Here is a 13648-nt window from a genome sequence, read left to right on the forward strand (position 1 = left end):
CTGCCAGGTGGTTGCCACGCTACGTGAAACAAACCATTTGTAATTGTCTTGTAAGTCTTTGTTTTCCTTGGGCAACAGGTTCTGCTGGTGATCCTTTGCTGCCCTGTGGCGATACGGATTCATGCACCACGCTGCTCCTGCAGCCTTCGCGCCTAGGTGAGCGAGCCCGCACTGGGACTGTTGAAATCCCGTTAGGATTTTGCGTTTCCCATCTCTCCTGAAGCCAAGTGCCAGCTCCCTGAGAACCTCGGCTCCTTTAAACTCGGAAAGGTGCAGCTTTACCCTAGGTGTTTATACAGGAAATCTGTGGTTTTCCTAGTGCCGTGTTTTAAGGGAAGTGAGACTGGCGGGTTGCCGGGACGGGCGGCGGCCGATGGGCGCTCCGCGGGCGCGGCGCTGGCGGCGGCAGGAACCTTGGTGCGCGGAGCCGTTTCCCGCGGCGGCCGGGACGGCTTTGCGGCAGGACGCGGCGGCGGGAGGGGCGGCCGGGCAGGGCCAGTGCGGGCCCCTCCCGGAGCGCGGGCCCCTCCCGGAGCGCGGGCACGGCGCGGCCCGGCCGCAGGTAAATAAACAAACCCTCCCTTCGGGCCGCGGGCGGGGCGGGGCCCCGGGGGCTGCGAGGCTCCCCGGCCCCTCCGGGCGGGCGGCCGCGCCGGGCTTCCCGCAGCCTTGGCCGCGCTGCCTGCCCGCCCGAGTGTGCGGGGCTGTGTGCGAGGGCCCGGGCGCGGCCGCGTTCGCATTTCTAGCACAAACACGGCTGTGGTCATGTGCTCGTCTGGAAGGACATGTTCCCTTCTGCATTAAAAGGCCCCCTGCTTTCGTTTTCCCCACCCGGCTCACGGTCTCATCAGGAATTTGGGTGCTCCTCGGGTCAGACTCCAGTATGTGTGGGCACAGGGTGCTGACATCCCTCTCTATTTCAATGGCCCCGAGTGTGACATAATGCCGCGGTCCTTCCTTGCACTAAAATTGCTTCTTTAAAGGAGCAGGCACCCAGACACAGCCAGCGGAGTTACACCTTGTGGGATCAAACAGGCCTGACAGGAGTCTGTGTTATGTGGGAATGAAGGTGTGCTAGCTGGAGTGGCAGCAGGAATGCTGGGGTCACTGCCAGCCTGAGGTGAGGGAAGAGACTTGGGTGTACGTTTGTGTAGGGCATCATGGCTTGCTCCTGATCTGTTGTGCAAATATGCACAAATGATCCTCATCCTGCAAAGCTGTACAGACAATTCTCACTTTCAGCGCTGCATACCCTGCTAACTGGCTACAAAAAGTCTCAGTAAGAGTAAGAAAGCATTGGAATCTTAGTTGGTCCGGTGCCCATGCACTTTAAGCAACAGTAATTTTCACCTTGCCACTTTTATGTCTTATTTATTCAAAATTAATGAATTCATTTAGCGACTTAAATCAGAAATCTGATGTGAAGCAGAGCATTGTACGGTGGAATGAATGTTCTTATAAGTCTGTAGTAGCTAGATACATAGTTCCTGCAGGACCTGATCAGACTGAAGCAAGTTATTGTTACCATTTCAGTATCTTCAGATGCCTTGAGGTTTCTACAGGGCTTCTGCTAAGATTTTCAGTAATGAAGATGTAGTTCAGTTTGGAGAAGAGCAAGCACTTATGCTGGGTAGTCACACAGCTCTGTAGTGGTGCCAGTGGTTACAGCCATCCCTCAGGGCTGGCTACTGTGGCCTGAGCATTTGGGTTGCTGTGGTAGGTTGCTGAACTTCAGCATCATTTGGATCAGTGCTTCTTCTCCTGCCAATTTAGGTGACAAAGCACTGTGGTCCTGGCTGTTTGAAAAACAAGAGAAGAGCTTAGTTTGAGGTGAGAAAAGAGGCTCTGATTAAGTGCTGCATTTCCCTCAATGTCAGCATGCAACTGCCAACAGTTACAGGAAATCCAGGTCTCACTGTGGAATGGTTTGTCCTGTCCCAGCTGATTCTTTGGGTGCTACAGCTGGAGAGAGGAGTTAGCTCCAGCTGCAGGTCAGGGCACCTCAGAAAGCTGTGCAGTACAGATTTGGATGTCAAGCGTGTTTCCTTACAGCTGTGCCGGGATCTCAGGGAAGAAATGGCCTTCTGTGTCCTTGTGGGAGATGGTGTGTTTATGATCTCCTTTTGGGCCTCTGGGGCAATGCAAGATGTTATTCCCAGCTATGTTTTTTACTTCTGTTCACAGCTCAACAAGGGCAAATTGAAAATGTCTTAATTTCTGAACTTAAAAAAAACAGTCAAGCATTTAAGGACTGACTGTCTTTCCTCTTCAGCCTAGTCCTAGAAAATGTGGAGTGAGGAGATACCTGCAAAATTTCAGTTTGCATTAAGTAGAAATGTTTATTTTTTTTAAAAGAAAAGTGTTATTTCACCTGACATATACAAAGTTGCTCCACATCCTATCAGGAGCCAAGCTGCTCCATAGAGGCAGATACAATTAGAAGTGTTAGACTGAGTCACGTTTGTTGTTTCCTGCTTGTCTAGTTCAATCAGGTTTTCTAGTTGTATCACCCCTCTTGGATACCCTGTTTCCTGACAATTTCTGTATCTGTGCTGAATTCAGGAGCTGACAGGGTGTTTTGTGGTGTCTGTGTGCCTGGCAGAACAGGCAGTGTTCTTGTACACAGGGACAGCATGTAAATCTGTTTGGGACCACAGATCCACATCTAGGGCCAAATCACTGCACTGCTGTGTTCTTTTTGTCCCTGTGGATTTTGCAGGGTCAGGCAGGCAGCATGCAGAGGGGGTGGTCTGGGCTTCAGTCGGATGTGGCCCAAGAAAGTGCCCACGTGCTGATGGGTTTGGCTGGCTGCAGCCTGGGCTGTGTGTCACCACCAGCTGCTCCCCTGTGGCCAGTCTGCTTGGCTTTTTGTTCCCTCCCTTGTTAGAGTCCTTTATCCTTCATCCCAGTCCAGCTGCTGAGGTTTTTAGTGGTTATTCATCCCCAGGAAGTGACACAGCCCTTCATTACTTGGTGGTGCTCCCCAGCCAGGATGGATGTGTGTCATTTCCTGCAAGGCAAACGAGTGAGTGATAAAGATCTTGGGAGAGCTGTCCAGCAGTCAGTTTCAGGAAAAGAAATCCTTCTGCTGGTCTGTCTTCCTCCACTCCTGGGTGCTCCTCAGCCCTGGCCCCAGTTTGTTCTGGTGCAGGCTGTTGTGCTCTTTGCAGCTTAGTATTTCTTGGGTTTTGATGAGTGTTCCCAAATGACAGTTAAAATTAAAGATAACGTATGCTGTAAGCACTGTTTATTGTGCATTGCTGTGTGCTCATTGCTGGGTGAGCTGTTCTGGAGCTGTGCTGTGTTGGTTCTCCACACAGGGAGGATGCCTGGGGAGCTTCCTTGTTAAAGGGTGAGATCAGCATCTGGGGAAAATCTGTGCTGCACAGAGCCAGACTCACGTGTCCTTGCTAAGGGTCTGCTTCCCTTCACAGAACGTGGCACTCTTCTTCCGACCTGATTTCACTTCTTTCTTCAGTTCAAGTGTTTGCAGGTTTTTTTTGTTTTGTTTTCTGTAGAGTAGAAGAGATCACGACTTCTTTTAGCTTGACTGTAATTAGGCCCCAGGTTAATTGCAGCTGTTCCTGCTGTTTGCTGCTCACTGGGTCTAGCAGACAGGATGTGGGAGCTCTTCTTCATTGATAAATGTTGGCAGTTAATTTCATCCTTAAGGATAATGGGACTGGCAAACAGGTGGGTTTGCAACATGCAAATGGTTAAGTTTACATTCAGCTACCCTCTGTTGACTCAATAGCCAAGCATTCCTGGCCAGGGTGTCTCTTTCTGCAGTTTTTGTGAGTTTTTCCTGAGTACTGCCAGTTACATTGTGCAGGAATATCAGTCAAAAGATATTTCTGTGAGACATTTTAAAGTTGGGATATTCTAAAAAAATTCAAGTAATGCATTTCTCAGTTTGTCTGTTGGGGAAAGAGGCCTCTAGGGAGAGGCTTTAAAAATGTGATCTAAAGGCAATTGCCCAGGTGATGTTGAACCAAACTTTGACTATTATATGGCAACCTTTTGAAATTGTGGTTCCCTGTATATGAAAAGTTTCTTGTTTTCTCTCTTTGTGAAGCACTGTAAGTTTCCTCCAGTCATTGAAATGGTGAATCTAACAAGCTTGTCTCACTTGCGCTGTCTCACTTGATGTACATGGCAGTACATCATCTGGGGTTTAGGAATCACGTGGGAAAAGGCTTGCCTTGTGCTACAGGAGCAAAATACATCCAGGATCTAAGGGAATGTGATGGTTTGCGCAGGGACAGTGTCCCAGCTGATGCTCACTCTCTGTAGTTGTCCCTTGTGAAATTGTTCCTCCTTATCAGTTGCCTCTCCAGGATGGGTGTGACAGACAAGCAGGAGTGCAGCCTTCAGCTGCTGCTCAGAGAGCTGGTCACTGCACTGCCTGGGGCTCACAACCACCAGAGGGGAAGTGTCTGGAGCCAGGACTCTTCAGCTCCCTGTGCAAGCACTTTGTGCCAGTGATGTGCAGAACTGCATAGGCAGTGCTAAAAGCTGTGTGTGTGATAGTCACCTGTGCATCCTTGCTCTCTCTTCTGTCTACTCAGGTCTGCCCACCTCACAAATGCAGCTCAGCTTCTTAACTATTAGGTAGCTCCTAAGTCATCAGCTTCATAGCTTCTTTCAGGGATTCTGCCCAGCAGAGCCTGCTTTTCAAGGACTAGCATTGACCTAAGTGTGCCCTGTTTAGATTCAGGGCAATACTTGCCTGTTGTGAGCTACAGAGCAGGTCAGAAATCCTTGAAGCAGCAAAACCTGTAGGTTGTGATTGTTTGAAGTACTACTGGAAGACATTGAGGTCACAGTGTGAGGTTGCTCAGACTGACAGGTGGAAAAGCTCAGTAGGTATTTAGCTGTGCCACCCCAGTGGATTGCATTCAGAGACACTGCATCAGCCTCTTCTTCAGATGTGTTCAGACCAGATTTGTGTGAACAACACATAGGCCATGAATTGGATTGTAGTGGTCCAGGCCTACAGCATAACAGAAATAAAAGTCCCTAGGCTGCTTGAATTTCCTCTGCTACCCAGCTGTTACCCAGCTGAAAGAACCTCTCTCTGTTTTCCTTCTTGGCCTTGGAGTTTCAGCCCACAGTTGTAATGTAGTGTGAGAAGAGCAGAGCTGGTTCCTACAGAAGGTTCCAGTGTGTTGGGAAGGGGATAGGGCAAGCTCCCAGTGCCTGCTGTCTATTTGCATTCAGGTAGCTTGTAGAACTCCTCTTATGCTCTTGAGATAAAATTCTCAGAAACCCTGATCTTTGCTAGGAATCTGAGCTCAAGAGTCATTAAGAATCAATGAGACTTGAGGGACTTCTATATTACCTGTCTTTGGCTACCTTTTACTGACTGGGAGCTCCTGTAGTTTATGCATTTCCTTATGAACATCATTGATAGTTCCTTTCTGATTCTCTCTCCAAATACCAGAGAAAAGGGGAAGTCTATTTATCTATTGTGTATCACTTGTTGTGTTAAGCATCTCTGTTATCTGGAAGAGAGGTAGGAAGTTCTCTGAGCACCAAAACAAACAAGATTGCTTATCAGGTTGTGCGAAGTCTCCTATCGTTCCTTTTTGCTTTTCCCCTCTGCTTCACAGCATTTTCTGTGCTTTTTAAATTTTGCCATGCAATGCTTGGGTATTTTCCATAACCCACGAGGATCCAGAAAATGCATCAGGAAGTGAAATGGTCTCTTCCAGTGTATGTTCCTTGGCATTTGTCATTCGTGACTTTTCTCTGTGTCAGACTGTGCTGTCACTCAAGTTAAGCCCATGTGGCTTCTCCAAGGGAGGTAATCTTCAGTAAATTGAACTTCAGTGTCTCATATGCTCTGACCAGTAATCCTTGCTGTTTACCTCAGCCATGTGAGTGATGGGGCCACTACAAACTTGTGATAGTAAAGACTTCTCGTGTTGTAAGTGCACATTAATTATCTGACTGCTGCATGTTCATGCTGGGCAGAGATACAGAAAACTGTTTTTCAGCTGCTGTGTCCAGCAGTTTCTGCTGAGTACAATGCTGCATGTTCCTTCATCTTTTTTTCACTAAGACCAGTTCCCAGGGGCCTGGATGAGCACAAATCCAAGCTTATGGTTGTCCATAGCTTCATCAGTCTATAATAGTTTGGGCTGATGCTTCATTCTTTCTCTCATATTCACTGCCTTAGACTGAATGTCTTTGGAAAATTTAAGGCATTTCAAGAAACAATACATAAAGCAATACATTTTATAGTAACTTAAAAGGAGCTTAACTTATTCTATTGTTAGCCTTTTTTTTACCCTTCCCATGAAGGAAGTGATTTTCACTGCTTCCCTCCTGGAGGAGATTGTGATGAAGCTGTTTACTGCCGTGTCAGAGTTTCCTTTCATTTGGCACCAAATCCATGCAGACATCTCAATTAAATTTTTGTTGAGTGCTGCTGTCAGAAAGTGCCTAATTGCATTTAGGGAGGATATGTAATTGCAGGATCCCAGTGCTAGTGGGAATTACTGGCACAACTCTTTTGCTGGTGTAGGGGGGGATGAGCCTGCCACCACTGATGTCACCTTTCACATCTTTATTGAGCAGGGCAAACAGACTGGTTGGGAAGGTATGAAGGCTGCAGTTTATGGACTATGTGGTACAGGGGCCTGTCATCTTCTCATGGCCATGTGATTCAGCATCCTCCTGGCTGTGAGGTCAGTTTGTAGCTTGGCATCAGCACACTTGGCTGGCTGGCAGCTCCAGTCTCACAGGATCCAGAGAGACGTTCTGCCACTTGAAGCCTCTGGCATTGAAACATCAACTTGTTAACGTAAGTGTCAGTTTTTATCCCTTGCTTTCCACCTTTCCTAGGGACTTAAAGAACAGACAACATTGTTCTGCTGTCACTAGAATGCTGCAGTGCCATGTCACAAGCCCTTCTGGAGTGATTGCCGCTCCAGTTGTGTGAGGGAGTGCAAGGCTGCATCCTCTGCCAACCCCCATGAGGCAGCATCTTTGAATGGACCAGGCTGTAGCCTTCACTGCAGGCCTGTGGTTATGTTGGTGCTAGTTTTGTTCAAGTGAATGCTTCTTGCAGTTTGCAACTTCCAAATACCATTGTTGCTGTAAAAATATGCTACAGAAAGGTGTAGAATAAGTAGACAGGTTGCACCACCTATGTCCCTTAGGCTGTTCCTTGAGCTCTCAAGCTCTGTGGTACCAGGGAACAGAACACTGCTCTGGGGCGGCTGGCAGGACTGAGCTTCAAGAGTAAACTCAGTGCTGCATTAAGCTGACAATGCAGATGTGCCCAGGATGACTTAATTTCCCACTGCTGTCAACTGCCACAGTTACACATCTTTGCAAAGAGTCTGCTCCCAGACTGTTCTGATTTGAAATAACTCCAAGTCTGTATTGTTCAGCCCTCTGCTTGTGGTTTTGTCTCTATCTTCAGTGTCTTACTCTGTGTTCACATAATTGAAGCTTATCCTACCCTGATTCACTATGAGACTAGCAAAGTGAATCCTTGCAAAGAGTTAAGGGGAGTAAGATCTCAGTGTAAAGGCTTGATGTTCCAGAGTTGTGTATGTGATTAGTTATTGCTTTTGCAAGTTACTTAGTTGGAGTGTCTTTGTGGATGTCATAGTCTGAAGTGCAGATCCACTGGGAGGGAGGGTGAGCTGCTGCTTTTGAGCCCAGCTGTGTCATGGCTGGCTACAACTGAAGCAGGGCTGGGCAGAAGCCACTGGGGGATTGTGGAGGAGATTGGCTCGTGCTACAGAATTCTGTGCCCCCTCCTTTTGGGGTTGCTGGCCACCTTCCTCTCTTCCTCTGGCTTGCTATGGTCAGCTTACCTAACAGAAATTAGGCTAAAAGGCTGTTCTGGATTTAAAAAAAAACCCACCTTAAATAGAAGTATTATCTGTTTTTGATGCTGTTTAATAGATGTTTTTTCCTGCTAAGCATAAATCTTCATGGGTCCTGGTAGCACTTCAGCAGCATTTACAAGCTAATGAGCTGCTAATTATCGGCCCGGCCCAGCTAGTTAGTTTTGTTGAGTGTAATAATCTAGATAGAGCTCTGAGCTAATGCAGATTTGCTGCTTCTAGGACTTGAGCTGATGTGTTCAAAACTCCGACTTTCAGCTGTTCTGCATGTCCAGGCTCTGGGAACTGTGCTTTGTCTTAGGAGACTTGAGGGTGTTCTCCTGCCAGGACAAATGCTCAGTCTCCAGGTCCCAAGAACTTGCAGACATTTGCCAGGTTACCCCAATTTAAACATACCTACTGTGCTTTTCCCTTCAGCATGGCAGCACTGTGGATGGAGCTTCAAGACAGCAGCAGACTTGATTTATTTGGCAAATGTCACAGTTCTGTTCATGCAGACAGATAGGCAAGGTAGCTGCTGTAAAACTCATTTTGGTCTCCATAAAATTGCAAGTTCAAGCAATCTTGGACAAAAAAGCAAACTATTTGGGGCTGGTTGGCCTATGTTATGACCCTGTAGTTTATTAACTTTTTATTAGAAAAAAGAAAAGGAGGGAAAGGCCTAAGGGAAACTCTGTGAAGCATTCCTTAGGAGGCAACCTCTCAATGCAGCTTTCTAAAGCTTGGTTAACAAATGGTATTGCTTTGGTTTCCATCATCTGGTGTCCCATCCTCCTCTCTGCAGCTTTCAGTTCAAAAAGTGATTATACACAGAGTTCACACAGAGTGAACAACAGAAACACAGAGGGTTTCTTCATGCACAGTGATTTTGGTGCCAATTGAAGGAGAAAGTTAAACGAAGGGGATTATGACTGTGAAAGGAGTGATGTGATTACACATATTTACCTGGGAATAGACTCTTCCTGATGTGATGTTTTGCTTTTCTTTACAGGTACTCTTCATCCCCATGAGACCGGGACCATAGCCTACTTGGTCAGTGGGTGTTAGATCTTCCCTCTGAAGACAAATTGAGTTGGTCACTTCCTACCACTATGGGTTGGAGTTGGTGACTGTGTTTGCCCACCACATCCAAGTTAATGGTGTGCCAAGGATAGATGTGAAGCAGGTCTTTGGGTCCATATTGATGTGGTATCTTCTTAACTCATCGCGCCGCCTTGAGCCCACAGCAGCCCAGGACATGGAGGCTCTTGAAGTGGATGACATTAGCCCTGCCTTGGAAGTGACTGAAGACTTTTTCAATAGTTTTGATACTAAGCTTGAAAAGATTGTGCAGCCTTCTGAGGTGTATGGTGTACAGGAGGTCCCAGAACTGGTTGGGCATGAGGTATTCGATCAGATAACAGAGAGCAGGAACCTGAGGAACGTCGCCTCCTTAGCCAAAAGTAGCCTCATCTGGGATCACTGCAAAAATGGCCTCTTGGAAACCAAAGCTCAGACAGTGTTCCCTGCCAAAGACCAGTGCATGGTGCAGAGGGGAACAGCTGCTGACAACCTTGCTTGGGCAGGGGAAGGGGACACCACAGCTTTTAATATCTTCAAGATCTGCCAGCGGCGGAGAGACAGGCCTCGCTCAGTGAATGACATCCTGGTGCAGAATGAGGAAGCCTCCATGTTCAAACCAGGTCACAACAGGTCGCGCTCTGACATCAGCCACGTGAACTGGAGAGTGGTCTTCACAGGCACCTCCCTGCAGCAGCCACCTGCACCTGGGCAGGACAATAACTGTGCTCTGCTTTCCTACCTGGCACTAACCAACGGAGGGGATATCCAAGGAAACACAGGTTTGTGCTGCTGCTTTGTTTGTGTTTATATGAGGAGTTTCCTATCTGATTTTAAAATTTGTCTTGAAAGAGGAGCTGAATGTTAAAAAACACAAAAAACCTACTCACAATCTAGCTGTGAGGTAACTCTTAAACGAAGATACATCAAAGACAAAAGAGCCATACTGATTTAACTGTGTTTGCCTGCCTAAGGATAATTTTTTGAACTTACCTTGATTCCTGTTCTTTTTTATAGTTTAAATATCTAAAGTCGTTTTACTTTTTGCTTCTGTCCTATTCAGTTTGACTCAGGACAAAATTATTTATTTGCTATGTATTTCTGATCATTTCCTTGAATGATTTCCCAAACTTAAAAAAAAGCTTTGAATGTTAAAGCTATTGGAAGAATGGCAAATCCAAACAAAAGCAGTTTTCATAAAGTGAAAGAGCAGCCATTAAAAAGAGGGCAGACGTACAGAGCTTTACTGTAAGGCCCAAAGATCTCTGCTCTCTTTCTTTAAATGATGCTGAATTTTCAGTCCATAAGCAAGTAACAGAAGCTAAAGCAGTCAATTTGTCAATATGAAGGCATTCCTGCCAGCATTGTGTGGGGCACAGGAGGTGTTGTTATCAGATTGAGGCAGGCATCTCCAGTGAGCCATACGAAGTGGTGTTTCAGCAAGTGGTATTCTTCCTTTTCCCAAGCACTGCACTGAAGAGGTGCTCAGGGCTTTGGAAACACTGATCCAGTGTCTCCATCTCCATGATTTATTTTGTAGATGCCAGCAATGGGCCAGGCACTTACAGAGAGAAACAGCAGCTAGTGCCACAAAGATTTTTGTAATCTAAATAAAGGTAGGGCTTAACTGAAAATCAAGGGATTGTGAAAGGGTGCTTGTATGCACATGGTGGCTTGACTCCAGTTAGGAATAGGTGGTCTGTTTAGGGTTAAAAGAAACTTTTTGTGTTGGGTTTTCCAGCTAAGTCAGCTATATTAGAACATGGAAAGCAGGTGCCTAAGTGTTAGTGTGGGGGCAGATGTGTGTGTATAAATATATAGAGCATGTAAGTATGTTTAAGTGTATATATAAGTGTATATATAGGTAAAAACTATATGTTGTGTTATATTGTGACATAGTTGCTGTAGAAAAAGAAGGGTGACAAAGGCAAGTGCACTTGCTGTTACTTTTGTCTAGGGAGATATATTGCTTCTTGTAGAGTGGAGTTTCTGTTCTGTATCTTTCTGTGGAAAGGATGCAGAATAGAAATGCACTCTCAAGTGTGGAGACAGAGCTCCTCGTTTTTGTCAGCTGTATCCTGGGCATCTCCTGGGTTTGATGTGTAACAACTTCATATGCTCACAGAAACTCCCTTTAAATGGAGCCATTGAAGGTCTGTACATGTCCCTGATAGTGTTTTAAGCTTAATCTGTGATTCTGTAATATGAAATTCCCAAGGACCCACTTCTGAAGGTAGTCAGTGCTTGCTGTGTGCCCTCCAAGAGCTTTCTCTATGGAATGTTGGAAGGCAGGGGTACCTTCTTTAGAAAGGAGAGCTCCTGTGCTCTGAAAATACCCCTTTTTAACCTGTTTCCTTTACCTGCTCTGTTCAGCAGCTGTGCAGGTTTTACAAGGTAGCTGTGCTATTTCTTCCCTCTGTGTTTACAAGAGAGCCTCACAAAGAGTTTGCTGCTACTGTGAGCTGACCTGAAAAGAGAAGTGCAAAAGCAAGAAAGTAGGTTTTACAGACGTGTGTCTGTGGCTACTAATTATTCTCCAGAAAAGACTGAAGAATGTATTTAGAGATTGGATAAAACCTACTGCAGTTGTTGAAGGGGTCATAGTGGTTGCATCCTTAGAAGACATCCCTTTTCAGAGTTTTAATCCAAATAAATGAATGCTGTGAGATACTGAGAGGACCTTCAGCAACTCCTGTCAGTCCTCAGTGCTGTAAAGGACTTCCCTCTGGAGCCTGCAGAGGTCTCCCAGTCCTCCAGAGCTGTCCCAGTTACTGCATATGTGAACTCTTCACTGTTTTATTTCCTTACTGTCGTAGTGTACCCATTACTGTGGGCTTCTCTCTTCCTACTGCTTGCTCTTTTATAGAATCATAGAATCATTTAGTTTAGGAAAAACCTTTAAGATTATCTCCTCCAGCTGTTAACCCAGCACTGCTGATTCTACCACTAAACCATAATACAAATAAAATGACACTGAATCCTTTCCATGTGCTGAGAAAGAAAAGGACCTGAAAAGAAGCTGTGCCTTTTGGGGCAATATCTTTGGCCTGCTAGTGAAAGAACTCATGTGCTAGAAATAAAGCCTGTTGTGCTATGGGACACAAGCAGGAAGCAGAGCTAGCAAAGACAGAAGTTGTTAGCAAATTCAAGGCAGGCTCTTGTATTTCTGGGCATGTGGCCTGGCAGACAAAGAGAGAATACTGCTTCTGTAATATACAGTGAAGCTTGGCTTGGATTTTTAAAACACAGTGTTTTAAACACAGCATGGCTTGATGGCCATGTGGGTGTTATTCAAACACTGCCACTCCTGACAGTGTGGGTGCTTCAGTACTTTTTCCAGCTAGCTGTTTTGTTTGCCTGCTTTGCCTGTGAGCTTGGAGAACTCTAGAGCTGTCACTGTGTTGAGCACCTGCACACTGACAAACTGCGGGATACGTATCTGCAGACCCAGGAGGGAAAACAGGTGGGAGGAAAAGACTGTATTTTTAAATAGGAAGATAGTGAACATTGTGGATCTGAGGCACAGTTTGTCCATGATCCAGCAAATCCCACCAAGAAGGTGACTAGCCCAACCTAATTTGAGAGCATTTTAGGTCCCAAACATGTTTTGTAAAAATGTTGAGTTTTTAAAAATCTGAGAGGAAAACTACTGGCAAAAACTCTGTAACTTACACTCATCGCTTACTAAGCACTAGAGAATTCAGAGAGGAGTGCCCCCTCAAACTCCTCACAAACTGGGCATCTCTGCTTCTACTCTTTTCCAAGTTACTTGGAATGACTGTTGTTAGAAATGCCTCAGTGGTGGAAAAACAGAGTGAGCTTTCCTGCCATGCCAGCTGAGATGCAAGTACAGCCAGTTGTTCTGGAGTGTGTATCTTCTGGACATGCTGGCACAATATTTGGTCTCTGTCTCTGGGGTGCTGGTTGCACCAGCTGCCCAAGTGTGGCCAGTGGTGGGGGGGTGCTAGGCTGGCCTGGTTTCAGGGCAATGTGCAGGTTTCCTATCTGGGACAAGGGGGCATTTCCCAATGGAGAGGAGAGATGCTGAGGAAGATATTGCTCTGTCCCAGCTGCTGAGACTCTCTTGTTTTTTCTCTGCCTTCTTCCACCTCTTTCCTTGAAATTATAACTCCAAATGGCTCAGATGTGAGCCATTTACTGTGATTATTTCCTTTTTTTTTTTTTTTTACTCTTCTTCAATTTACTCTGCCTGTCTCCATAAGGAGGAAAAGAGATGCAGTTTCTGTTTGGAAGGTGGATAGAGAGATGGTACCATTTGCTCTCTGAGTAAAAAGGTATTATCTGGCACAGTGCATGTGGAAGAGATAAAGGAGCAGAGCTGTGAGATGTGTGTGTATGTTCAGCATACGAATTCAACCTGTCTCTGCCAGCATCTATTGCCCTGACCTAAACAATACGAGGCATTTGAATGTTAATCAAGGTGGCTGCTGGTTCTGTCCCAGTTTGAGCAGAGCCATTGGAGCCGATTTCACAGAGCTTGAAGGGAAGGAGTGGAGTGAAGGAGGGAGAGAGGGGTGCCTCTGTGAAAGACAGGGAGAGATAGCCTTTCTCTAACTCAACAAAAGATAAGCAGACCTGTGTATGGATGAAGGAGGGGTGGCTGGGGGAAGGTTATGAGTTGTCTTATTATGCAGAAGCTTGAACAGTCATCTGTACTTGATGGAAGTGAGAGAGATTGCAGTTGGAGCTGCAGAAGCGCTGCC

At 46.1% G+C, this 13648-nt stretch overlaps 1 protein-coding gene across 2 annotated transcripts in view; it reads left to right on the forward strand.

Moving 5' to 3' along the window:
• Window positions 1–515: 515 nt before the first annotated feature.
• PLEKHM3 (pleckstrin homology domain containing M3) overlaps window positions 516–13648 on the forward strand; it is a 74884-nt gene continuing 61751 nt past the window's right edge. Inside the window, exons 1-3 of one of the 2 annotated variants that reach the window (XM_058028173.1) lie at window positions 516–562; window positions 6583–6808; window positions 8857–9706. In XM_058028173.1, the coding sequence (XP_057884156.1) occupies window positions 9049–9706 (658 nt within the window). In that variant the 5' untranslated portion in view covers window positions 516–562; window positions 6583–6808; window positions 8857–9048. The remainder of the gene's footprint in view (window positions 563–6582; window positions 6809–8856; window positions 9707–13648) is intronic. The other variant, XM_058028174.1, reaches the window with a different exon arrangement.

This window comes from Melospiza georgiana, chromosome 7, assembly GCF_028018845.1.
Source record: "Melospiza georgiana isolate bMelGeo1 chromosome 7, bMelGeo1.pri, whole genome shotgun sequence".
Classification (NCBI taxonomy): domain Eukaryota; kingdom Metazoa; phylum Chordata; class Aves; order Passeriformes; family Passerellidae; genus Melospiza; species Melospiza georgiana.